We start from the raw sequence: 27,931 nt of genomic DNA on the forward strand, positions 1-27,931 counted from the left end.
GAAATTTCGGACTTTGTCGATAGACAACTGATGTTTACGTTCAACTGCATCTGTACGCTTAGTAACAGGGATAAATCTAGCTAAAGCTTTAATTTGACGTTCAACGAAAACAAAAACAAAATGGTCAGCTTGAGTGGAGCTCTTGCGGCTACTTGGGTTCCATTTGTAGTGATAATAATTGTAAGCATGTCATGTCATCTTTTATTCTTCTAACTATTAGTTCAGATTTTCACTATAAAGTGTTCCTGGTTTCAGTGGAATGGCCCCTGTACTCACTGTGATTCATTGTCTCATGACCCTGTTACTGTTAGGACATAAAATAATTGAATTAAGGTTCATCATAACAAATGGACAAAAATGGCTGTATTTCCACCTCAAAAACTACTCTGAGTACAGACTAACCTGTGCAGTTCGAAAAGTTTTAATGCCTGGCATCCACTAGATATAATATGAGGCAGGCATTACCTGTGAAAGGGGACGAAGTCTATATAAATTATTTTTTTTAATTCAAACATATTTTATGTTATAAATCTGTTAAAAAAGAAACGGAAATACCGTAACGTTTCTGATTTTGGTTCTGTTGTTAGGGATTTTAGTTGTGACGTTATTTTAGTTATGACGTCATATTTAATGTAAACAAAGAAACGCTATCATCAGGTAACGTTTTTTCATATCAAAGAATAATTAGAAATGAAATTGTTATTGTGTTCCTTCCTATATTTTACTAGACTGATAAATATATATTTCACTCAAAGTCTCATGACAAACGAGACCGGAAGAAGGAAGTAGATTTCTGCGCAAATGCGGGAATTAAAAAAAGTTACAAAAAAAAAGTTAACGATTTTGAGTTCATTAGTACAATGAAAATTTCGGGAAATTTTCCTGATTTTTTTTTCTTTTTTTTTTTTCTTGATTTTTCTACCATAATAGGGGACTTCGTCCCCTTATAAAAGTTAAATGCATTTTGAGTTTCAGAAAGATAAAATCTTTTTTGGATTTTGATGGGCATTTTTTTTCATTCCTGCGGAATGTGTAAATATAAACTAAGTTGGGATACAACTTTGAGATGCTCCCTCTCAGGTAAAAAGTATTGATTGTCCTTCATGATTGACATAGATAATAGACAGACAATAGATATCTGCACAACTATAGGTGAGTTAAAGGGTTTAACTGAGTGGACAGTATCAAAGCAATTCAGGTGTATGTTTATTTTTACACCTTCTGCAGAAAGGAAAAAAAAATGCCCATCAAAATCCAAAAAAGATTATATCTTTCTGAAACACAAAATGCATTTACCTTTTATATATCTAGTGGATGCCAGGCCTTAAAACTTTTCCAACTGGACAGGTAAGTCTGTACTCAGAGTAGTTTTTGGGGTGTAAATACGGCCATTTTTGTCCATTTGTTATGATGAACCTTAACAAACTATAGAAATTGTTAAAAAAATTAACATATTATTGATTAATTTGTTTTTCATATGCATAAACATGAAGAAATGGAATGACTCTATGCCAATGCCACAGGTGCTGGGAAATGGACCCCTTTTTTCTTCTACTTCTACCAATAGTGACAATACCATATACCTTATCGCTATTTGTGAATATGCGACACTTGAACTATTGATGTAATAAATAATCACTTTTTCTTTGTGGCGTCAAAATTTGATGGGAACCTTTGTGATGTCCGTGTAGTAATGGCGACAAAGAGCGATAAGGTGTATTACACAGCCACCACCAATAAACTTAGGAAAAAGAGAGAATTATGCTATACATTCTATAAACAGCAAAGTTAAAAACATCCTGGACTGTGGTCTAGTTCGTTTCATGTAGGTGAGTCTTGAGACATTCAAGACTGTAACCTGCACTGGTGGCGGCATGTGGTAGTGATTCCAGTCTCTAATTGTTCTTGTGTAGAAAGATTTTTGCTCACTTCTGTGTTCTACACAATGGAAGTCCAATGGTCTTGTTTGCCTTATTGCATATGTTTTTGATATATTCATTCCATTTCATGTCTGATGGTATAACCTAGATATCTTGCAGACTTTACAGATTGAAGGGTGTGGCCATGCAGTGTGTACTCTCTGACAATAGGTTTGCATTTTCTTGACATTGTTAGTACATTGCATTTATCAAGATAAAAGGCCATTTTCCATTTTGTTTCCCAGGTTGCCAAATTATTGAGATCCACTTGTAAATTGTCACTTTCTGTGTCTGATGCTGTGGTAAGATATACTATGGTATTATCGGCTAAGAGTCTAACCCTTGAGCGAATACCTTCTGGCATGTCATTTATGTAGAAGAGAAACAAACTGGGCAGAGTACTGATTCTACATTGATTGTTTCAGATTTTTCCCCTTTTACAATTTCCACTTGCTTCCTGTCAGAAAGAAAATTTTGGATTCATTTGTTGGTTTTTCCTCTGATACCGTAGTGATCCAGTTTGTGTAACCATTCTAAATATTATGTTTTTAGTAAATATTACTTAAGATTTTAACTTATTTTCACTTATTTAATGTGTTGTAGCCGTATTTTCTTACCTAAAAGAACAATAACAGCCCTTCATTAGCTGCGCCAGTGGTGTTCTCCTTTAGCTCAGTTTACATCAGGTAGAGCGTGGCTAACTGTGCCATGGGTCCTGAAATGATATCTCAGTTGGAACAGTTATGAATTTTGGAAGGAAAATCATGCTCCATTTACAAAATTGGCAGGCAACAAAAAAAACCCACCATCACAGTTAGAAGAAATACCTACCCAAGGAAAGTGATAAAGATATCGTCCTTATTGACTTGTGGTGAGGGAAGTGTCGCGGTGCTTCTCTTACCTAGTAGATATTTAACCGCCCACCATTAGCTGCACTCATGGAGTACTCCTTAACTCCTTTACTAGCTCAGTTGGCTTACTGTGCCAGTAGTCCCGAGTTTGAATCTCAGCTGGCACAGTAATTAATTTTGGAATCCAAATCAAGCCTTCTGGTTACTGTGTTCTTGCTCTTATCTTTAAGATTGTACAATGATGGTAGTTTTTATATGGTACCTCTCTAACTTTGATTTTGATTGTGGAAATACAGTTGAAAAATACCATGAATACAGCAAATATAGGTATCGTGGTATTTGGATACATGAACACCTAGACTGGAGGTTTACGGTTAGAAAAATTAGAAAATCAGCCAGTCGAGCTTTGTCGGCACTTTATACGAAATTTATAGCCTGTGGGGGAGTGGACTTTGATATATACCAAAAATTATATGAAAACCTTGTTCAGCCCTTTTTGTTGTACAGATCTAGTATTTGGGGTATATCGGAACACAAGCAACTAGAAACTGTGCAAAATAGGGCATGTCGATACTTTTTAGGGGCCTTTTAAAAACTCATTGAATTTAGCCGTCCATGTTGATATGGGATGGAAAACAGTAAAAGCAAAACAGAACATTGAAGTTATAAGATTCTTCTTCAAACTTTCTAATTTAGAGGATGATAGAAAAGTTAGAACTATCCATGAAACCAGTAAGACGAAACAGCAATTGTGGCATTCACATGTATTAGCTTTACTGAGAAAATGTGAATTAGACTATTTAAACAATATCAACATAACAACCAAACAAAAGCTACATACTGCTCAAAATAAATTGACAGCTATAGATTGTGAGAAATGGGCTACTTATGTTTTTAACGATAAAAATTGTGAAAATGGAAACAAGCCAAGAACATTAAGAAGGCTTAACAACAGTTCTAAAACTAGTACATTTGTTAAAACAGTCAAATTTTGTGACCATCGTCACATTTTATCGAACTTTTTGGTGTGGATCACTGCTGCTTGCAGTTGAGACCAGACATTACACCAAAGCTGACAACACTATTATGTTATAGACTTTTGTCTTTTTTGCAATGACAATTTTATAGAGACAGAAAAACAATTTTTAATAGACTGTAATTTTTACTCAGATATAAGACAAGAGCTTTTTAATTATATTGATGTTTTTAGCAACTCTTTAAATGGTTTTAATTCTGATGACAAGTTTGACTTTATCATGAACTGTGAGGATACCTAGTCCTAAGTTTTATTAGCTAAGACATTGCATCTTATGTTTAAATGTAGGAAGATAAATTTGTAAATTTTTAATCTTTTCTGAATGTATAAATGAACATTAACGAGTATTTGAAATTTTTAGTATCATATGAAAACTACTTTTATTATTAAAATATTCATTTTACATTATAACATATATTTTTATTTTGAAAAGGATGAAAGTGTCTCATATGTCTGAAGGCAGGGATCTAATATAGTTTTTAAAGATTTTTATATTGTGTTTATAGAATGTGACACTATAATAAACTATTTATTTACTTACTCTATTTTTATTTTCTCATTGAAAATGTAAATTATGTGGGAAATTCTCTTTAAGTGGTCTCATGCTTTCAATATTTAAACACATAGATTTGACTTATCAAAATGCACATGGTTTTTTTTATGTTTTAGCTTGCCTTGCTGTTTTCAGTAGTATATATTAAGTATTTTATGAGCAAGTATGATCCATCGTTATCAACAACATTATCTGGGATTATCTCCCTTACCATTGCCTTGTTGACAGTATGTTTGGTGCCAATAGATGTGTTTCTAGCCTCATTTATGAAGAACAGTGATGGTACTTTCAAGGTAAGATTAACAGCATGTTAAGCAGTCTGTTTGTTTACAGTTGTTCTGATTATAAAATCCTTTTTTTAATGTAGAATATACAAGAACACTAGTCAAAAAGATCTTTTTAATCTCGCACAAATTTCTTCAAAAATGTATGGAGATTTATTTAAAGTTATAAAAAAAACTACCACTCAGCATTCTTGAGTCCCAAATAAAAATTGCAAGTTCATGACTCATTAAGGTAAGTTGGAAGAACTCTGAATAATTCTGTTTACATGATTAATAAGAAATTAAACATTTTAGGAATGGGCCAATTCGTCAGATACCAGGGATTCAGTAGAGAATACAGTAGCCATAGGATACTACAGTAAGTCAATAATCTTGAAGGATATACTTTTGTACTGTTGTGTTTACATATTTTTAATATGTGTGCATTTTAAAAAAAAATAATTCTTGTCCTACATTGATATTAATGTGATCTTGCAATCTATAACTTTAAAGTCTCTGACTTTTTGTTAAATTTTCCAAGTTGATGTGTCATGGCTTTCTGTTCAATTTTCTAAGTATTATCGTTTCATGCCATAACTGAATATTCATGTTTATTTTAGCTCTGTATGCACTGGTTACATTCTGTCTGTTCTTACTGTTACCGTTTATGTACTTCTTTTATGAAGAAAAAGATGAGTCAAATCCAACGTCCTGTAAATCTGTAAGTGTTATTTCTGTGATTACCATAACCATGTGTGATATCTTATTTCTTACCATAATTACCATAATTATGTGTCATATACAAATGCATAAATTAATTTTTAATTAATGTATAGTCAACAGGGATTCATCTTAAATACATTTTGTACTGAAAATTATGCAAACAGCAAACAATCAATCTTAAATACATTAAACAAATTTTTTTTTGTCAAATTAAAAAATAAATTATTGAGTAAATTATTATTTGAAATTGTAGATTTCTTTTGTGAAACAAGGGAGATAATATTCAACTAATGAATATCAGGGTTGTCAAAAATTTGAACTTTTGATTAATTTGAGTGGGAGCATGAGTTGGAAAAAATACTATCACATGCAACCCTTGATAGAATAACCATTCTATTACTTGTATCATATATTAAGTGAAATAATTAACATTTGTATTCTATACTCTAAAAATGGAGGTACTTTTACAAATTTTTTGAGTGTAGTCATCTTTTCTTTACAAGAAAGTGTTTATTTTAATAAAATGAAATAAAAAATATTGAAAAATAATTTCATTTAATGAAAAGCCAAAAACAAAACAACACTGGAAAATATTGTGAAGAACAGTTTAAAACACTTGCATTAATTCAAGAAATGATAGAAACACAGTAGTTTACATCTTTTGGTCTTTAGCTACTAATTGTCTCAATGGCAATCATACCATGTCTCCTTGTGTTCTAAGTGACATTTTGTTTATGGGAATAAAGTATTCTTATTTTTATAATGATCATATTCATATAATTAAAGTTAATTTTTTTATTATAAGCTCATTTAACATTTTTAAGACATAAACATTTGAACAAAATGTAACTTTTGAATTTGAAATTATGCTTGCTTTTACAGAAATTCTGCACAGCATCGAAGTACACAGTGGTGTTTCTGTTTATAGCTGGTGTCCTGATGTTGATAGGGTAAGCATTATAAAGTTGTGAACCTTTTATTCTGGTTAACAATGTTTAAAAAAAAAATGTAAAACTTTTAAACTGTATATTTCTTGTATGATATTTTATTCTTGTAAACTTAGTTAATTTTGTAATCTTTGTCTCTGACATGATGTAATTTATGATTTATTAGAATTAGGGGACATTTTGTTTTTCTGATCTTATTGTGTAAGGTTTTTAACAAACATTGATATAAAGGTATAATATGCTTTTCCTTCAGATTCTTGGTGTCAAATATTGGGGGGAAATTTACTTTAATTAAAAAAATGTCTAATTTTAAGAAACATATGTTTTTGCTAGGATTTCAATGAAAATCAGTATGAAGGCCTAACTTGCTATTTGAAATTGATTCTCTGTGTCAAAAATTACTTGTTGCTTACCATTTTTGATATGGCAACCTAAATATCTAGTGCTTTGATTTTAATACATTGTAAAACAATATATTTATAGATGATACATCCTGAATTAATTCTTGGTTTTAAAATTTAAAAATATTGATACCTCATAAACTTTGCTTTGCTTGTTTGAGTATTTTTTGTTTGTCTCTGTGGCTCATACACAAAGGTACCAGCAGGACTCTCGCTGACATTTCATATTAGAGGTCTCGTACCAACAAAGACACAGACAAATACTGAATACTATTTTAACTATTGTATGACATTTCAGAGGTCTTGTACCAACAAAGACATAGGCAAATACTGAATGCCATTTTAATTAATGTATGATATTTCAGAGGTATTGTACCATCAAAGACACAGCCCAATGTTAATGCCACAGAATGGGATAATGTGAAGAATCTGTTTATGCAGATGGGCACGAATGGTAATATACAGATATAAATAAGTGGCGGATTCTTATTTTCAGAAGGCTGAATTCATCGTTTCCAAAAATACATCAGTTTTTGTCATGCCAGATGTATGTCAATGAGACAGCAACCCAATTTGAAAAAAAAGACGATTTGCAAGTACTAAGTAGACATTCAATATATATGTACTAATCAATATTTTCACAGTCATCTTTTTAATATGTGGAAAGCTTGCAATCAGTTAATGGTGTTTGTATATTAGCTATAAAGTGAACTTTTTATTAGATAGATGTTGATAAAGTAGAAGATATTTATATTACTGTTAAATTATCTTGAATGTTGCTTTATTGACTTCTTGTAGTTTGAAATAATAATTATTGCTACATTCAGATTTATCTTATTGTGTATTGTAAAAAATATAGTGTATTTGATTTGCCTTTCCTGTGTTTTAGGTGGGGAAGATGCCCTTTCATTTGTAATTAGTGTATTAAGTTTAATTGGAATGTTGGCTCTGATAACATATACAGTAAGTAGTCTTCATTTCAGATTTATTTTGATGTTGACCGCATATAAAAAGTTTTATTGGGAATAAGGCTGATCATGTATACAGTTAATAATGTCCAATGATCAGTATATCAGGTTTTATAGGAATGTTGGCTCTTCTATACACAGTGGCAAAACCTATGACCTAGAACATTAGAAAATTCTCTTTTCTTATGAGAAAGTCAAAAGTAAAACAATGCCGGTGACGATACTGATCAAAAGTTATTTCTAAACAACAATCGTGCATTTAAAATAAATTTTTTTTTGTTAAACTGTGATATAAGTAATATACATACAAGGACACCATGATTTATGTTCATTATTTACAGAGATAATTGCATTAGAAGCTTGTCAAACTAATTTTGAAAAAATGTTAATCTTTGCTGCATATTGATAAAAAAATTGTTTAAATCATGTACATACAAAATCAAGTTTTTTTAGGTAAAAAAATTTCGGAGTGTTCCACATGTTAGTTAGCATGTTAAAATTTCCTAAAATATACCAATTTTTTACATCTTAATTGTTCGAGTACACCTGTCTGCTCTAGTCATGTGAACTTTTAATATAGAAATATGGTCTTCTCGTGAATATAACAATTAAAAAATCATGGCTGTGCAGGTTCAAAAATTAAAGATAGAAATATTTATAAATTTAGGTTATCTGTTAAATGATTTTTACTATTTTTTATACAATTTTAGGAAAAGGTCATCTCGATTTCTATTCATGTGTTTACGGTCTTCTCTATCTATTCACATTCTATGTTTACATTGGGATAAGGTCTGTTTGAATTTGCTTAGTAACTGAATTTCAAAAGTGTTCATCTTTGCTGCATATTAATCGATTCCATTGTAATTTTTCCCCTAAACTTCTCTGATCTAGCTGCATACATATACAGATAATTGGCATGTTCCAGAGAGGTATACAGCCAGTAGAATTTTTTTTTCTAAGTTTGTACTCCAGGAATATATTCGCATAGCAACAGTTTATACCAATTTACACAAAGCTTCTATAGCCTGCTGTACTTGTCGTTTGCTATTTTAGGAGGGAAATTATAACATTATATGAAAATTTGTTTTTATTTCAATTTGATTTATTTGTTACTATTTACCAGAACATTTTCTTGTGAATTTATAATTAATAGCGTCCTTGCTAAAATGAGACAAACATTGAAAAGATTAAGATTTCTGTGTTTACAGGGGAGGTAATATTTTGTCACTAGATTTCCCACTGTACACTCAGTAACTAGCCTCCCTTTACTCAGTTTCATGTTAATGTTAGCTTTAAATTATTCAATAAATGGTTTCCCCTGACGTCATAAAAAATTTATTGAGAATTAGGCTGATCATGCATACAATATGTAGCCTCCAATTATCAGTATATTAAGTTTGATAGAAATGTCGGCTCTGAAATCTATACACACAGTAAGTAGCCTCCCTTTTGTTAGTTTTATTGGAATGTTAGCTGTAACATATGGACTAAGCAGTGTCTCCTTATCACATAAAAAGTTTTATTAGGATGTACACTGATCACAAATACAGTAAGTAGATTACAATAATTATTTTACCAAACTCCCATTTGAATATCAGTAATTTAAAGATTATGGCTGAAGAAAGTCAGATATTCTTATTAAGTAAACCTAATTAATTCAATTTGAAATTATCTTTTTAGGCATATGGAATGTCAGCCTTACCAATGAGTCTGATAAAAGGACAGAGCAATGCTAAATCAGAATTAGAGAAAGTTAAACAGAAACAAAAGGATAATAAAGCTCACATTCAGTCAGTCAGAGAGAAGGTGAGGTTTAAATTATTTTAATGTTTAAAATGGCTTTAACCCTTTCACCAATAGCCGCCGTGACAGAAGCTACTCTGAGACGATGGCTTCCCTGGCTTTTATGACACAAGTGGGAGATCTTCATATTAAATATCAATAAAAACTTGTCTGTAGTTATTTATGTCTTTATATTATTCACTTACACCGTGGACACAGTTTTGTTAATGTTTTGATCATTTTTTCTTCATAAAAAATCAAAATTTGCAAATTTTCGGCATTAGATAGATGAAATTCTCGAAATTCAACTTTTTGACCCAAAATCGTATTTTTTTAACCCAAAACGGCAAAAGTTTGAAAATTTAACAAGGTTGTACAAATTTCTTACACTGAACGATGTTCATTCCAAGTGTTTTTGTACGTAAAACGGCATTTTATGTCAAAAGAGTATACTGGTCTGGCTTCAATTCTTCCATATTCTTTCAAAAAAAATGTTCCCTTATTTCAAATTCTAGTAAAATCCGTAAATTTCATCTGAGTTTGACACGGTTTTCAACAAACAATGAAACGGAAGCGCCATGTTTACACTTTCATCCAGGTATTCAACAAAGAAAGATAACTTGTGTTTGCAATGTTTTTAGCGGGAAATGTCAGCTGTCTGAATCGTGAATCTTGGTAAACCTGGATTCATCGGCGAAAGGGTTAAGATAGAAATCAGATCTAATTTTGACTGATGCCCTGGAATCATTGTGAGACTCTTATATTGGACTGAAGGCTTCAGCCAAAGGTTGGGATATGGGGAGATGGATGATGCCAGGGCCAATATGGAAAATCCCATGTAAAGATCTTTTTATTATTTGTTTATACTGTTCATGCAGTTTTATAACAGATCAATTCAGTCCACTGGTCTGATGACTGCTCTACCATTTATTCCAAAACTGCAATACAAAAACAGGATACACAATAAAAAGATGTAATAAAAAGGGAAATAATCAACTTGATCATCGTTCCCTTCGCCTATATCACCCTGCTCACTCTCTCCATAATTTTTATATCACAGCTTATCATCAATGTCATAGTGTCTCAGGAGAAGTTATCAGTGATGTCACAATGTGTGTGGAGACATTATCAAACTTACTTTTTTTGTTGTAAAACTGTCTAAGGGTGGATCAAAGACCAGATAAAGCATGATAAACAGATTATCCAGTTTTCTGTTTACAGTAAAATATCAGCTGCTGTACACAATGTGAACTTTTAATCGTTCCTTGCACTCACTCACCAAAAAGGTTCACATTGAGGCTCGCTGCTGATATTTTCTTATATCAATGTGCAGAAAACAAGATAATCTATACATCTTTAATAAACTTTCTTGATAATACTTCATATACAGTCATGCTTGGCCAAATGGTACACTATAACATAAGGTAAAAATTATATTTATGTTATTGTAAACTTTGATGGGATTATTTCTGTTTTTGATTCAAAATAGCTAGGAAGCGCACTATATAATACAATGTATAAATATGATTATTATATTTACAGTATGGTAGTAGAGGAAACAGAAACAGACAAACTGTATCCAAGTTGGAGGAGGATGAAAGGTTACTGGAGAGACAGGAAGCTCATCTGGAAGAGAAAACAAACTGTTTCCACAGATGTTTGGTTATATTCAGACCTTTTGAAGTGGTTATAGGAGTAGCTTTTCAACTTCTGACATTACTTATATTTCTGTCTTTACTACTTACAAAGTAAGATGTTATGAGATAGGTGTGGTAGTATTCAAGTTTGAATATGCATACAAGTTAAAAGAAGAAGTCTTTGCTTTTATGCCAGATACTGCTTTTGATTGCCACACAGTAGTTATAGTAAAAGCAGGTAGATTCAACAACCATCAAAAACTATATCAAAACAATATGTACATAAAGGTATATGATGTAATTGTCAGTAAGGTAGCAAGCTTGATTGATTGATTGTTAGCTTAACATCCCATCAGCGAGGTAGAAAAGACAGCACGGTATCTTATTGAAATTTACCAAACATATTTTCTTAGTTATATGATCTACCTTTGATATCTGCTGCTCATTGACAACCTAGAGTATAACTGGCAATCAATTACTTACAATACTCTGATCTTATAGTCACTGATGAAACTGCTGTACAACAATTTTATATATTTATATCTTTTATTTACATTTGTATTCCTTACTGTTTGGGTTTATATAAATGTATTTGGAACTGTAACTGTTGTTTGCCCCCTGTGACACTTTGACTGGACAGTAAAATACATTACACTATATTTTTTATACTTAATTAAAAAAAAACTGTTTGTTCTTTATTCAGATTTGAAAAAAATATGAATATGACAGGTATTAAAAGTTAAAGGGGAAGGAAAGCTAAAGTTGAACATACAAGGATTGTAAAATGGCATAGTTGAAAAATTACTCACCTCAAATTTATGTTTCAATTTCATTATTGTCTTGTGGAGGGATATGGAAATGCTGTGTAGGCTAATTGTATAAAAATTAATATTTCTGAAGGTAGAAGAACTTTATAATCCCTATTGAGTCTATTGATGGCTGATAAAGTGTGTGTGAAAACTTTTTCTGTCGGTTGAGTTTTGACCAAAAACAACTGTTTCACATAAAATTTTGATAGAACTTGATGAGTGCAACATACATCACATAATAAATTTTGTATAAGACATTGTATGGCAAAGATTCTTTTTTGAAGTAATGTGATTGCTCATATCTAAATACTATTGGGAAGATGTCAACATTAGGTAATTAATTACTGTTAAACTTATGCCTAATGAACATGAGTGATATTATTTCATATTTTTTTTATAATTCTGTGTGATTTTCCAATTCCAAGAGACCAGACATGTATTTAAAATTGCCTTATTATACCTTCTCCTTTGTCCACAAAATATCTGTCAGGTAGGGTTCACCTGTCCTCGACCTTATTCCATAAATCAGTGATCAAGGTTAAAGTTATGTGGTCAAGTTTGTATCTCAGATACTATAAGCAATAGGTCAATTCCAGTCAACTATATTTGGTGTATGGAATGATTTTAAGGTGTACATGTTTGGCTGACAGGTTTATCTAACCTTGACCTCAATTTCGTTGTTCATTGGACAATATATAGTTTTTTGTGCTTGGTCTATTTCTCAGATATTATAAGCAATAGGACCACTATATTTGGTTCTTGGATTGATTATTTGATGTACCGGTACATGTGCGTCTGGCAGGTTTCATCTGACCTTGACCTCATTTTCATTGTTCATAGGTCAATGATAATGTTTTCCTTATTTTTTGTCAGTTTATCAGATACTGTAAGCAATAGGTCAACTTTATTTGGTATATTGAATGATTGTAAGGTGTACATGTCAGTCTGGCAGGGCTCTTAAGACCTTGGTCAATGTTAAGTTTTTGTGATAATTGTTGGAACATCTTCATATTACAGACTATCAGCATGAATTCTATGATAAGTAAAACAGGCGAGACATTTCAGGGTGTGCACTCTTTTGAAAAAAAATATTTGTTTATGTATTTCAGCATTGATAAGGCTCTTCATGGAAAAGGATACAAACTTGGATATGCTCTACCAAAGAGAACATTACCTAACCCTATAGATATTGTACTAGTGTTCTGCCAAAAGGTATGATAATATTGTAATCTAATCAATCAATCCAAGTTATAACATATCTGAGAGGAAATATTTTGTCATTTATTTACTCTTCCACTATATTACATTTCGTTTACAGTGTTTTGAGGTGTCCTATTTTTATACGCCCGTCAAATTTTTGACGGGACGTATTATGGTATACAAATGTCCGGCGTCCGTCCGTCTGTCTGTCCGGCGTAAACATGTCGCACCGTAACTTGAGAATGACTTATCCAAATTTCATGAAACTTAATATAGTTGTTTCTTATGATGGTCAAACGATCTGTATACTTTTTGGTGAAAATAAGATTAAAACTTTTGGAGTTACGGGACTTAGTAACTAAAACAGATATGTGTTTTTTTTCACATGTCACGCCGTATCTCAAAAACAATTTAAGATTATTGCTTAAAACTTTACACACTTCTTAGTTATATTAACCTTAAGATCTGTATACTTTTTGGTGATGATTCAAAATTTTATTTTTGAGTTATTGAGTATTTTGTAAAAAAAGGGGGAGGGGTTTTCACATGTCGCGCCGTATCTCAAAAACGATTTATGATTATTGCTTAAAATTTTACACACTTCTTAGTTATATTAATCTAAAGATCTGTATACTTTTTGGTTTTGATTCAAAATTTTATTTTTGAGATATTGATTTTTTTTGTTTTTAAAGGGGGGTTTTCACATGTCGCGCCGTATCTCAAAACGATTTATGATTATTGCTTAAAATTTTACACACTTCTTACTTATATTAATCTAAAGATCTGCATACTTTTTGGTTTTGATTCAAAATTTTATTTTAGAGTTATTGAGTTTTTTGTAAAAAAAAAAGGGGGTTTTCGCATGTCACGCGGTATGTCAGAAACTATTTATGCTTATTGCATAAAAATTCACACACAAGACGACGAGCGTATCATGCACTCATGGCGCAGCTGTTTATTGTTGAGCCTGCATCTTTTGTTGCATAAGTGAGACATAGCAATCTTACATTCCGTCGGCGACAGCATTCGCAAATATTCACTCTGTGGTAAAAGTTTTTGAAATTTTAATAACTTTCTTAAACTATCCTGGATTTCTACCATACTTGGACAGAAGCTTATTTATGATCATAAGATAGTATCCAGAAGTAAATTTTGTAAAAAAAAAAAAAAAACGTTTATCTGTATTTTACTTATAAATGGACTTAGTTTTTCTGCCAGTTAACATTACATTCACTCTGTGGTTAAAGTTTTTAAAATTTTAATAACTTTCTTAAACTATCCTGGATTTTTAACAAACTTGGACAGAAGCTTGTTTATGATCATAAGATAGTATCCAGAAGAAGATTTTGTAAAAAAACATCCAGTTCATTATTTTTATAATTTTATAATTGCATCTTCTATTTACATGCATTTAATTGATGAATTAAGGGATAAATCATCAAGCAATCAATGTAAAAATATCTTCTTTATCATTTGTTCATTCAATAAATTTATGTTTCAACTCTTTTATAAATCTATAGATTTGATTGCGTACTATATTCATTTTTTACAAGCATAACTTTTTTCATACATTTCAAACGTTTTATTGCATTAACTGTAAATCTATTATGTGCATTCCCCTATCACACTGAAAACATAGACAACAGCAAAAGTAGGCGAGACACTGGGTTCCGCGGAACCCTTACGAATTTTTATACGACTGCAAAAAAATTTTGCAGTCGTATAATGGTATGATGTTGGCGTCGTCGTCGTCGTCCAGAGACACATTGATTTTCGCACAATAACTTAAGTTAAAGTGAATGGATCTCTATGAAATTTTACCATAAGGTTCAATACCACAAAAGGAAGGTTGGGATTGATTTTGGAGGTTATGGTACCAACAGTTAAGGAATAAGGGGGCCAAAAATAAGCATTTTTCTAGTTTCCAGACAATAACTTGTGGAACAGTGTATGGATCTCTGAATTTATACCACAAGTTTCCATACCACAAAGGGATGGCTAGGATTTGCTTTGGGGGGTTATGGCTCAAACCGTTTAGGAATTAGGGGCAAAAAAGGGGGAAAAACAAGGGTGTCAAGGACAAATACTTTAGTACAAAACATAATTTAAATCAGTGTAAGGGAGGTAATTCAAATACATCATTTGAATTACCTTCCTTACACTGCTTTTAAATTATGTATAAAGTAAAGGTTAATGAACAATTAAGACAATTTAAAAGCAGTGTAAGGGAGATAATCCAAATACAACGTTTTGATTACCTCCCTTACACTGCTTTTAAATTATGTTTAAAGAAATGCATATTTATAAAGGTAGATCAGTAAAAATATCTGCAAATGTTGCATCTTTTTTTTTCTACAAAAAAATCCATATGAAAGATGTAACACCATATTTTAAATTCTATTATAAAATAGATTAAGTTAGCACTATGGTAAATTTAAATGGGTAATTATGGTTGCAAACTCCATCGGAAATTTGAATTGAGATAATGACCATATATTAAGGGAAAGAATTTTTTTTTTTGGGGGGGGGTAAAAAGGAATTGTGGGGGGTCAATTTTTTCTCATTTTAGATTTCAGAAATTAAAAAGAAAAATTCTTCAAATATTTTTTTTTTTGCCAAAAAAAAAAGTGTGGGGGGGGTGGATGGGAGGGTTAATATGCAACAGCATAGTGTATTGCACAAAAGCAAAAAAAAAGGGGGGGGGGAATTTCTTTTCTTTTTTTTGGGGGGGAGGGGGGGTCAATTCGCAACAGCAAAGTGTATTGCACAAAAGCAAAAAATTGAATATAAATTCAAATCATATAACCAATTCTTAGTTCTTTGACTACAGTTATTCTGTGTCAGAAACCTTTTATGTGTCAAATATTTAATTACAATCCAAATTCAGACCTGTATCAAGCGCGAATATTGCGTCCATTTTTGCCCCAATTGTTCAGGGTTGGACCTCTGCGGTCGTATCCAGCTGCGCTCGGCAAAGCAATTTATTATATTTTATAGGTATTTCCTCTGAAATATTTTTTTACAATAAATTTAGTTTTTTAATTTGTCCATACATCAGTTATCTTGGTTCCTGTATGATAAATCAATTGTTTTATAACAGAGTGAAACCTTACTTCAAAATAAAAGTTTGCGACCATTTCCAAAAATGTATTTATTTGTTTTTGTGTCACATACAAAAATGTGCAAACAAGGCCCTTGCTGACATGTCAGTTTATCAGTTTTTTATTATTCCACAGGTATTTTCTTTGAACTACCATTCTGTTTACAGTAGCTGAATGATTTATTATTTATAATCCAGTGGTTTTCCCTCTGGACTACATTCTGTTTACAGTAGCTGAATGATTTATTATTTTATAATCCAGTGGTTTTCCCTCTGGACTACATTCTGTTTACAGAAGTTTGGATGTCCATGATTTTTTGATTGACAGGTATTCCCTCTGAACTACATTCTTTTTACAGGAGTTTTGATGTCCATTATACAGGTATTTCCTCTGTTGTTCTACATTTTCACATCAATTGTGATTGATTGTAAATGATTTCCTATTGCACAGCTGTTCTGTCTGAATGGGCTGCATTCTATTTACAGGAGTTTTGATGCCCATTATTTTCTATTCCAAAGATATTTTTATCGAACCACATTCTGTTACAGCAGTTCAGATTTATTACCACTGGACTTCATATTGTTTACAGCAGTTGTGATGTAATTATAGATGATATTTAAGGCAGTGTGTATAAAGACAACTGTTCAGCTATAACATATAATATACAACTAATGTATTTCCGCCCGCGGCAACGTCACTGACAGTATGACGTCAACAATAGACAAGTACAATAGTACAGACATTATATTCCCATGACATTCTCAACAGTAATGTCAATTATTTTCTTTTCCACAGGTATTTCCGCTGGACTATATATTATTTCAGCAGTTGTGATGTCTATTATTTTATTTTCCATAGGTATTTCCGTTGGACTATATATTGTTTACAGCCTTTCTGATGTCTATTATTTTATTTTCCATAGGTATTTCCACTGGACTACATATTGTTTACAGCAGTTGTGATGTACCTGATATTCTGCTCTATGTCAGGAGTCAGAAATATTGGAATATGGTTTTTCTGGCTAAAGGTTAGTTTATTTGTTACAATTTATGTTGAAATTTTCTCATAAAGATTTAGGAATGATCTAATACATATGTATCTCACCCCAATATTACTCTGAGTAAATTTTTATGCTTCTAATGAGACTATTCTTTAAGTGGTTTTACATATTGAAACACAACACATTTTGCAATAGACAAAAAGGTGACATGAATGCTATAATGAAACAGTCCTAAGTGTGAAACTGTTCAAAATCATGATTAGCTGTAAGGTTTTTAATCCCCAACACTAAATGTTAATGGAATATTGTTTTATCAGTTTTATCAGTATTTGTAAGATATATAACTATCGTCCCGACTCTATTTAGCTCCTGAAGGTATTGACCAGTATTTGGTGTGCAGTTGCTTAGTGATGAGTTACAGATCAATTTTTTATTTCTTTTCACTAGATTAACTTCTCACTGACTGACTGACTGACTATGGGCCATTGGTAATTTTCTTAGATCTCAGAATTTCTTCTTAAAGCAATATTTATAGTATTGACAATGTTAAGAAAAAAAATTAAAATGTATTTGAATATTTTCATTTTTGATTATAGATGTATAAGATAAGACCTCGTCGGACAAGGCCACAAGGAATACTTATGTTATGTATGATACTCATGTTCATAATATTGGCCATCAATATAATTGTATACCAACTGACACCACAATATTCTATGTATGGCAGTCAGATGTACAAGGTATGTAGTGTCACACTCAGAGGTTATAATTCTGTTCTACATAGCATATCATGTTTGATGACCCCTAGTGCTGTTTAATTGATATGTTCTCCATGACTATAACCAGACCTGCCAACTATCCCAATTTATAGGGGATATCCCCCATGAGAGGTGTTGACCTGAATTTTGAAATTCTGCTTTATATGAACTGAACACCTCAAAACAGTCATTTAAACGAGATAAAAGGGTATTCAAGCACATATATACTCATTCAATCAATATTGTAGTAGATTAAAAACACTTATGGCAATATAAGAGGAGTATTATGTCCTCTTGCGCTTAGAATCCCCCATGGAGATTTTGAAAAGTTGGCAGGTATGTATAACTTGAAATTGTCATTAACATAACATTAATTAAATATGTATGAAAATTTTAGAAAGAATAATAAGTTTGGCCTGATTGACCTAGATTTGGCAGAAAACAAAGGATATTACAAGAATTTATTTTCAAATCAATCCGATAATCAGCGAGGCTTCCAAGATATCACCTTTGCTCTTTTTATTGTTATTGGATTGAGTATTTCATGTACTACTGGAAACATGCATATTTAAGATTAAGATTTCAATAATGACAAAAATCATGTATTTTTCATTTCACCTCTTTTTGAGGTTCATTTTAATGATTATCTACTGGAATGTTAGCTAACAAGTAGGCTTTTTTTCAGTCCAGTGAATGATCTATTATTATGTAATTCAAATATTCAAATTTTTAGGTAAGGGAAATAATATATGTATTAATTTCTTTTTATTTTGTAGCAAAAAAAATGATGAATATTAGTAATAAAGCCAACAGTTCAATCAATCATTTGAATAATTGTAATCTTTAAAAATATAACCATGATTATTATTTCTAGGCAGCTCATAATACTACAGTAATGAAAAAGACAACAATTTCATATAAGCTAGAACATTGTTCTCTGGACACATCTAGAGGTAATGTAATTGTAATGATTAAATATAGCTAGAGAAATGTCTGTAATTACTAAAAAGTCACTTCAAAATGAATAACCACATTGTAATACATGTATTTTTTCTTTTGATGTCACATGACACAAAGATATTGTTCTTTGTACATTTTTAGCTCTCATGGCCAAGTGGGCTTTTTTCATCACTTGGCGTCTGTCATCATCGTCCATTAACTTTTACAAAAATCTTCATGTCTGAAACTACTGGGTCAAGTTTAACCATACTTGGCTACTATAGGGTTATTTAGTTTAAAAAATGAGTCGAATGACCCTGCCTGCCAACCAATATGGCTAGTTGAAAATGCAGGTTTGTCTATTATCTTGAAAGCCACTATAAATAAAGAAAATCTTACAGGGCAGGAATATTCAGAATATTCAGATCTATTATAGAAGTTATTGTGCTTAAATTAAGAAATTTTACTATTTTTGTGTCGCCTGCGAGACATAGGTATTACTATCCAGTGGCGGCAGTGGAGGCTGCGTCAAATTTTTGTATAAAGCTTTATATTTGAGTAGGTAGTTGACCTGGATGCTTCATATCTTGTATACAGATACCTTACGACGTTTTGTCTGTTATATGTCCAATGTTCTTGACCTCATTTTCATGGTTCAACGACTGCTTGAAAAAAAATTTCAGTTTTTTTGTCATATGAATTTCTTGCTTATTATGAGTAATAGGATAACCATATTTGTTATATGGGTTCCTTGGAACGTCTTCATGTCCGTCAGACAGGGTTCATCTGACCTCGACCTCATTTTCATAGATCAGTGATCAAGGTTAAAGTTACGTGATTAGGTCCGTTTCTCAAATACTATAAGCAGCAGGTCAACTATATGTGGTGTATGGAATTACTGTAATGAGTACATGTCAGTCTAGTAGGTTTCATCTGACCTTGACCTCATTTTCATTAGTCAATGTTGAGTTTTTGTGTTTTGGTCTGTTTTTCAAGTCCTATAGGCAACAGGTCAACTATATTTGGTGTATGGAATTATTGTAAGGTGTACATGTCTGTCTGGTAGGTTTCATCTGACCTTGACCTCATTTTCATGGTTCATTGGTCAATGTTGAGTTTTTGTCTCGCCTGTGACTTTCATCGCAGTATGCGAGACATAGGTATTACTATCCATTAGCGGTGGCAGCGGCGTAAAATATTTGTATAAAGCTTTATATTTCAGAAGGTAGAAGACCTGGATGCTTCATACCTTGTATGCAGATACCTTAGGTTATGAAGTTTCCGTCTTTGCATATGCCCATTGTCCTTGACCTCATTTTCATGGTTCAGTGACTGCTTGAAAAAAAATTAGTTTTTTTGTCATTTGAATTTCTCACTTATTATGAGTAATAGGATAACTGTATTTGGTGTATGGGTTCCTTGCAACGTCTACATGCCCGTCACACAGGGTTAACCTAACCTCGACCTCAATTCAAGGATCAGTGATCAAGGTTAAAGTTACGTGATTAGGTCCGTTTCTCAGATACTACAAGCAGCAGGTCAACTATATGTGATGTATGGAATGATTGTAAGGAGTACATGTCAGACTGCCAGGTTTCATCGGACCTTGACCTCATTTTCATGGTTCATTGGTCAATGTTTAGTTTTATACGGCCACAAAAAATTTGTGTTCGTATAATGCTATCATGTTGTTGTCGTCGTCGTCAGCGTCGGAAGACATTTGGTTTCCGGACAATAACTTTAGTTTAAGTGAATGGATCTCTATGAAATTTAATCAAAAGGTTCAATACCACAAAAGGAAGGTTGGGATTGTTTTTGGGGGTGATGGTCTCAACCGTTTAGGAATTAAGGGCTAAAAAGGGACCCAAAACAAGCATTTTTCTAGTTTCAGGACAATAACTTGTGTATAAGTATTTTGATTGCTCTGAAATTGTACCACAAGGTTCAATACCACAAGTAGAAGGTTGGGATTCATTTTGGGGGTAATTGCCCAAACCGTTCAGGAATTAGTGACCAAAAAAGGGCCAAAACAAGCATTTTTCTAGTTTTCAGACAATAACTTGTGTTTAAGTGTATGGATAACTCTTAAATTTTACATGTACCACATTTCACAAAAAGAAAATTTCTTCAAATAATTTTTTTTTTGGAAAAGGGGGGGGGGGGGGGGTGGGGTCAATTTTTTTTTTCTCAAGATTTAAGTAATTATCAATTTTCCCCAAAAAAAATTTGGGGTCACATTTTATTTTGCTAATTCTTTGTATATAGTCTGAAAACAGACTTACTAAGTATTGCGCAACAGCACAGTATATTGCACAACAGCAAGAAGTCTTCAATTGAATATAAATTCAAATCATATAACCAATTTCAAGTTCTTTGACTACATTTATTCTGTGTCAGAAACCTATAATGTGTCAAATATTTAATTACAATCCAAATTCAGACCTGTATCAAGCTTGAATATTGTGTCCATTTTTGCCCCAACTATTCAGGGTTGGACCTCTGTGGTCGTATCCAGCTGTGCTCGGCGAAGCAGTTTATTTTATTGTATTTTGGTCTGTTTTTCAAATACTAATAGCAATAGGTCAACTGTAATTGGTGTATGGAATTATTGTAAGGCGTACATGTCTGTATAGCCAGTATCATCTGACCTTTACCTCATTTCCATGGTTCATTGGTTAACATTAAGTTTTTGTGTTTTGTTCTGTTTTTCAATGACCATAAGCAATGGGTCAGCTATATTTGGTGTATGGAATAATTGTAAGGTGTACATGTCTGTGTGACAGTTTTTATCTGACCTTGACCTCATTGTCATGGATCTTTAAAAATGTTAAGTTTATGTGATACTTGTAGTAAAACCTTTTTTGTTAAGACTTTCAACATAAAATCAATAATCAATAAACAGGGAGACATTTCAGCGTGTGCACTCTTGTTGTATTTTGGTCTGTTTTTCAAGTACTATAAGCAATAGGTCAACCATATTTGGTGTATGGAATGACTGTAATGGGTACATGTCAGTCAGGCAGGTTTCATCTGACCTTGACCTCATTTTCATGGTTCATTGGTCAATGTTAAGTTTTTGTCGAGCCTGCGACTTTTGTCGCAGAAAGCTCGACATAGGGATAGTGATCCGGCGGCCAAATCTCAGATAGTATAAGCAATAGGTCTAGTATATTCGGTGTATGGAAGGACTGTAAGGTGTACATGTCCAACTGGCAGGTGTCATCTGACCTTGACCTCATTTTCATGGTTCAGTGGTCAAAGTTAAGTTTTTGAGTTTTTTCTAAAACTATTTGCAATAGGTCAACTATATTTGGTATATGGAAATATTTTATGATCTATATGTCGGTCGCACAGGTTTTATTTGACCTTGACCTCATTTTCACGGTTCATTGCTCAGTGTTAAGTTTTTGTGTTATGGTCTGTTTTTCTTAAACTATAAGCAATAGGTCAACTATATTTGTTGTATGGAAGAATTGTTAGCTGTACATGTCTGCCTGGCATGGTTCATCTGACCTTGACCTCATTTTCATGGTTCATTGGTCAATGTTTAGTTTTTATACGCCCGTCAAATTTTTGACGGGACGTATAATGTTATACAAATGTCCGGCGTCCGTCCATCTGTCTGTCCGTCTGTCCGTCTGTCTGTCCGGCGTAAATATGTCGCACCGTAACTTGAGAATGACTTATCCAAATTTCATGAAACTTAACATAGTTGTTTCTTATGATGGTCAAACGATCTGTATACTTTTTGGTGAAAATAAGATTAAAACTTTTTGAGTTACGGGACTTAGTAACTAAAACAGGTGTGTGTTTTTTTTTCACATGTCGCGCCGTATCTCAAAAACAATTTATGATTATTGCTTAAAACTTTACACACTTCTTAGTTATATTAATCTTAAGATCTGTATACTTTTTGGTGATGATTCAAAATTTTATTTTTGAGTTATTGAGTATTTTGTTAAAAAGGGGGAGGGGTTTTTCACATGTCGCGCCGTATCTCAAAAACAGTTTATGATTATTGCTTAAAACTTTACACACTTCTTAGTTATATTAACCTTAAGATCTGTATACTTTTTGGTGATGATTCAAAATTTTATTTTTGAGTTATTGAGTATTTTGTAAAAAACGGGGGAGGGTTTTTCACATGTCGCGCCATATCTCAAAAATGATTTATGATTATTGCTTAAAATTTTACACACTTCTTAGTTATATTAATCTAAAGATCTGTATACTTTTTGGTTTTGATTCAAAATTTTATTTTTGAGATATTGATTTTTTTTTTAAAAAGGGGTGTTTTCACATGTCTCGCCGTATCTCAAAAACGATTTATGATTATTGCTTAAAATTTTACACACTTCTTAGTTATATTAATCTTAAGATCTGTATACTTTTTGGTTTTGATTCAAAATTTTATTTTATAGATATTGAGTTTTTTGTAAAAAAAAAAAGGGGGTTTTCGCATGTCACGCCGTATGTCAGAAACTATTTATGCTTATTGCATAAAAATTCACACACAAGACGACGGGCGTATCATGCGCTCATGGCGCAGCTGTTTATTTGGTTAATGTTAAGTTTATGTGACAGTTGTAATAAAGCTTTATATTTAGGACTATCGACATAATATCAATGATTAATAAAGAAGGCGAAACATTTCAGCGTGTGCACTCTTGTTGTGTTTTGGTCTGTTTTCCAAATACTAATAGCAATAGGTCAGCTATAATTGGTGTATGGAATGATTGTAAGGTGTACATGTCTGTCTAGCCAGTATCATCTGAACTTGACCTCATTTCCATGGTTCATTGGTTAACATTAAGTTTATGTGTTTTGGTCTGTTTGTCAATTTACATTAGCAATGGGTCAACTATATTTGGTGTATGAAATAATTGTAAGGTGTACATGTCTGTGTAACAGTTTTTATCTGACCTTGATCTCATTGTCATGGATCTTTAAAAATGTTAAGTTTATGTGATACTTGTAGTAAAACCTTTATCTTTAAGACTTTCAACATAAAATCAATGGTCAGTAAATCTCGCGAGACATTTCAGCATGTGCACTCTTGTTGTGTTTTGGTCTGTTTTTCAAGTACTATAAGCAACAGGTCAACCATATTTGGTGTATGGAATGACTGTAATGGGTACATGTCAGTCTGGCATGTTTCATCTGAACTTGACCTCATTTTCATGGTTCTTTGGTCAATGTTAAGTTTTTGTGGTTGGGTCTGTTTTTCAAGTACTATAAGCAAAAGCTCAACTATATTTGGTGTATGGAAGGATTGTAAGGTGTACATGTCTTTCTGACAGGTATCATCTGACCTTGACCTCATTTTCATGGTTCATAGGTCAATGTTACATTTTTGTGTTTTGGTCTGTTTTTCAAGTACTGTAATCAATAGGTCAACTATATTTTGTGTATAAAAAAATTGTAAGGTGTATATGTCTGTCTGATAGCATTTATCTGACCGGAGAGTCTGTGATGCTTTAGTTAAACCTTTATCTTTAAGACTTTCAACATAAAATCAATGGTCAGTAAATTAGGCGAGACATTTCAGCGTGTGCACTCTTGTTTTACATTATTGCCTATTATCTTTAAACTATAACAGATAGAGAGAAACTTTTGCTATCAAAAATGATCAGCATGACAAGATCTGCAAATAAGTCAACTTCATCAAAATTGTCAGACAACTCCTTATTGGAGTTATTGCCCTTTAGTTACGTTTTTTTCCCAATTTTTTGAGTTTTTGCTTTACATCTTTAAAGCAATAATAGATAGATAAAGTTTTTATGACCACTTTCATCTCCATTATTCACATAGACTGTTCAATAACAAATTTTCATTGATGTATGAATTGCAGATAATAATAAATATGACATTACAAATAATGTAAATAGGTATTGAATTTTGTGATTGCAGATGATTGTGTAATCACAAGAATGGCCTTGTTATTGAACAGATTTTTCTATAAAATGTGGTTCTTTGGAGCAGCTTATTACTGGGCAACCTGGATCTTTCTAGGGGTAAGTAAAATAGTGAATTTATTGATCTTAGATACTCAAAGAAAAAAGTTTATTATCATATCTTTTAACAGATTACACTGTGTTAAAGCATCTGACCTGTTTAAAACATTTGTAGTAAAATCTGATGTTAAAACTACCAAGGCAAAGTCTTCAATTTTCTACAGATGTCTAATGATTTATACAATACATTTTAAAGAATACTGTCCAGGAATGATACATTTAGTGATATTGTAAAACATTGTGTACAATAGTGTATATAATTGTATACAATAGGGTATAACATTGTGTACAATAGTGTATATAATTGTATACAATAGGGTATAACATTGTGTACAATAGTGTATAACATTGACAATAGTGTAAGACATTGAGTTCAATAGTGTAAAACATTTTATTCCACTGCATGTAAATATTTATAACAAAATCAACATTTGATTGGTTGAGAGTAGAGATTATCCCAATTGACATTGAACAAATCATCATACTCCCCTCTGAACATCGGGACTACCTTGTGCGACAATACGTGCGGTTAATGTACATAACGCTTTGAACGTTTTTATTTTTAAAGATAGCCATAGTATAGTCATTATTGTTTTCAAAATTATTTCTGATTTAAAATCAAAATAGATAAAAAACTTTTGATTCTTATTGTTTATAAATGTTTATTACGTTTTAACTTATAAAAGCAAGCGGATATAAAACATTGTATGAAAATTAATGTTTTATGTTCAGGAGGTAAAACAAGTATAGACAGTGGAATAAAACATTCATTTCCCTTGACTTAGGGAGATATGAAGATTTGTTCACCCTCGAAAAGTTATATTTCACTTGGGTGATATATGGAAATATGATTTTCTTGGGTGAACAAATCTTCATATCTCCCTCAGGCACAGGAAATAAATGTATAGTGTATATAATTGTGTACAATAGTGTATAACATTGTTTGTTTTTTTCTACAGTTTATGGTGTTAGGATTTTTGGTGGCTGTCATCAAGAAGAGGAAGTCATCCATTGATGGAGAAGTTGATGAAGATGACTTTGATGAAAGTGATGAAGAAATGATACATGCATAATTTACTTTGAGGAGAAAACATTATGAAAATAAGTCACTAAATTCTGAGATGAAGAAACTATTTATACATAATTTACTTTGAGGAGAGTAATAAGAAAAGTAAATCACTTATTTCAGAAAGATAGAGAAATGATTTATGCCTGCTTGAATGAATATGGAGTGGTAAAGGAATGTTTCATATCTGAATTTGAGTGGTTGAAAAATGTTTTGTACTTGAATGACTGTGATCAGAATGATAGAGAATGAGGAGTGCTGTATGTCTGAATGATTAGATGAATTTTTGAATTAATTTAATATTGCTTTCAGTGTCATGGATGAAAGTTTGCAGAATCTGGATTATCAATTTTGCGTATGTATGATTTTAACCCTAACTCCTACTCCATCCCTTATCTAACATGAGGGTACCCAAATTGCACCTATTTTGACAGTTTTTTCACCTACGTTCTTTTATGATCTAGATAAAAGTTTCCATTCTGTGTTTATTTTGTAGATGTATCCTTATTTACTATATAGTTACACCAATTCAATTTTGAATCCATAGTGAATCATTGTTGAGGGGGGAAGGGGGGGGGAAATGGGATGAATATTTGTTAAAGCTACTTTAAGTGTTTCTATTGGGTTTGGTTCCAGGTGAAAGCGTGTATGATTTGCATGTAAGTATATGACCTGTAAATGTTGGTTTAATTTATTTAAATGCTATTTTTATATATTGTAAAGTTTATTTATAATGCTTATTTGTTTATTACAACAGTGCATATGTTACTTAGAGATTTATGTGCTTGTTAATGTTCTTTCATATAAAGATAATTATTAAATAATGATATGACCTTTAATAAGCCATTCCTATGAGTATGTAATATATAAGTCATAAATAGACTGATTCAATATAATGGGCTTGGACATTATACAAGTGTTTCAGGATGGGGATTTGACATGTATCCATGTGCCAGTTTGTGCTTTTATTAACAAATGACATTTGAGGTTATGTTTTAAATTTATTTTTTTATTCCCTTGCTCAATTTTTTATGTTTCATTTTTTCCCATTATCAAAAGTGCAAACTTGAGAACAAGTAAAAAATGAAGTTAAAAATCTATTTGTATTTATCTTAAGTTATTAATACATTTAATTCAGCTGTCAATATTTTCTCAGTGTAGTGTCCCTGAACCAGATAATTTGTTTGATATAACATAATAATAACAGTTATGTTTCATACAAAATGAGCTTTGATAAATTTACCATATATATATAATAACAAAGCACAATCAGGATATAAGGATATAACAATTAATGGCTTTTGAAAGATAAGCATAACTATTTAAGAAACTTTGATGTTGCTTAATGTATATGATTTATAAACAAATATGAAATTATTTTTAACTAGGGTTTCCAAACATCTATTCAGTTTCTGTTTATATCTGAACAGCATTTATTAATTGCTTATAAAGACAGATTGGAAGAGAATAAACTTAATATTATCCTATGATAACCAAGTATATTATATCTGCTATACAGTGCTGGCTTAATGTAAACTGCTGTCATATCTATGACTTATACTTCTATATTTGACATATTTATTTTGTAATAAAATGAATTTGAAATAATTTCTAGGGTCATGTTTTCAACAGTTTTGAATAATACATAAAAAGGGACAACAGTAATCTTATACTGTTCTTGCCTTAGGTTGGTGATTATCCCTGGGGGCTCTGTTGCTTCATCCACCAATAAAAACTTGATACCATGATATAGCCAAGTGTGCTGAAACTGGCATTCAACACTTACAATCAATCAATCAATCAATCAAAAATACTCTACATTACAGCAGACCACATAATGCATCAACACTTGACTTAAAAAAAACAACAAAAAAAGACAAACACTAACATTTTTGATTGATTGATTGATTGATTGATTGTTAGTGTCAAATGTGCAGGTATTTATTTTGTGGACCAAAAGAGAC

General features: G+C 31.8%; 1 protein-coding gene across 1 annotated transcript; it reads left to right on the plus strand.

The window, feature by feature from the left end:
- The first annotated feature begins 52 nt into the window (after nucleotides 1-52).
- Nucleotides 53-27,576, plus strand: LOC127735236 (probable lysosomal cobalamin transporter). The gene is made up of 15 exons (XM_052245356.1): nucleotides 53-180; nucleotides 4,476-4,652; nucleotides 4,938-5,001; nucleotides 5,243-5,343; nucleotides 6,228-6,295; nucleotides 7,059-7,147; nucleotides 7,583-7,656; nucleotides 9,342-9,467; nucleotides 10,986-11,191; nucleotides 12,999-13,101; nucleotides 17,113-17,217; nucleotides 17,787-17,930; nucleotides 18,823-18,901; nucleotides 24,798-24,901; nucleotides 25,861-27,576. The coding sequence occupies exons 1-15, from the start codon at nucleotides 121-123 to the stop codon at nucleotides 25,972-25,974; spliced, it is 1,614 nt and encodes a 537-aa protein (XP_052101316.1). The 5' UTR covers nucleotides 53-120; the 3' UTR covers nucleotides 25,975-27,576.
- Nucleotides 27,577-27,931: the final 355 nt, after the last annotated feature.

The sequence above is a fragment of the Mytilus californianus genome, unplaced genomic scaffold, assembly GCF_021869535.1.
Source record: "Mytilus californianus isolate M0D057914Y unplaced genomic scaffold, xbMytCali1.0.p SCAF_1, whole genome shotgun sequence".
Classification (NCBI taxonomy): domain Eukaryota; kingdom Metazoa; phylum Mollusca; class Bivalvia; order Mytilida; family Mytilidae; genus Mytilus; species Mytilus californianus.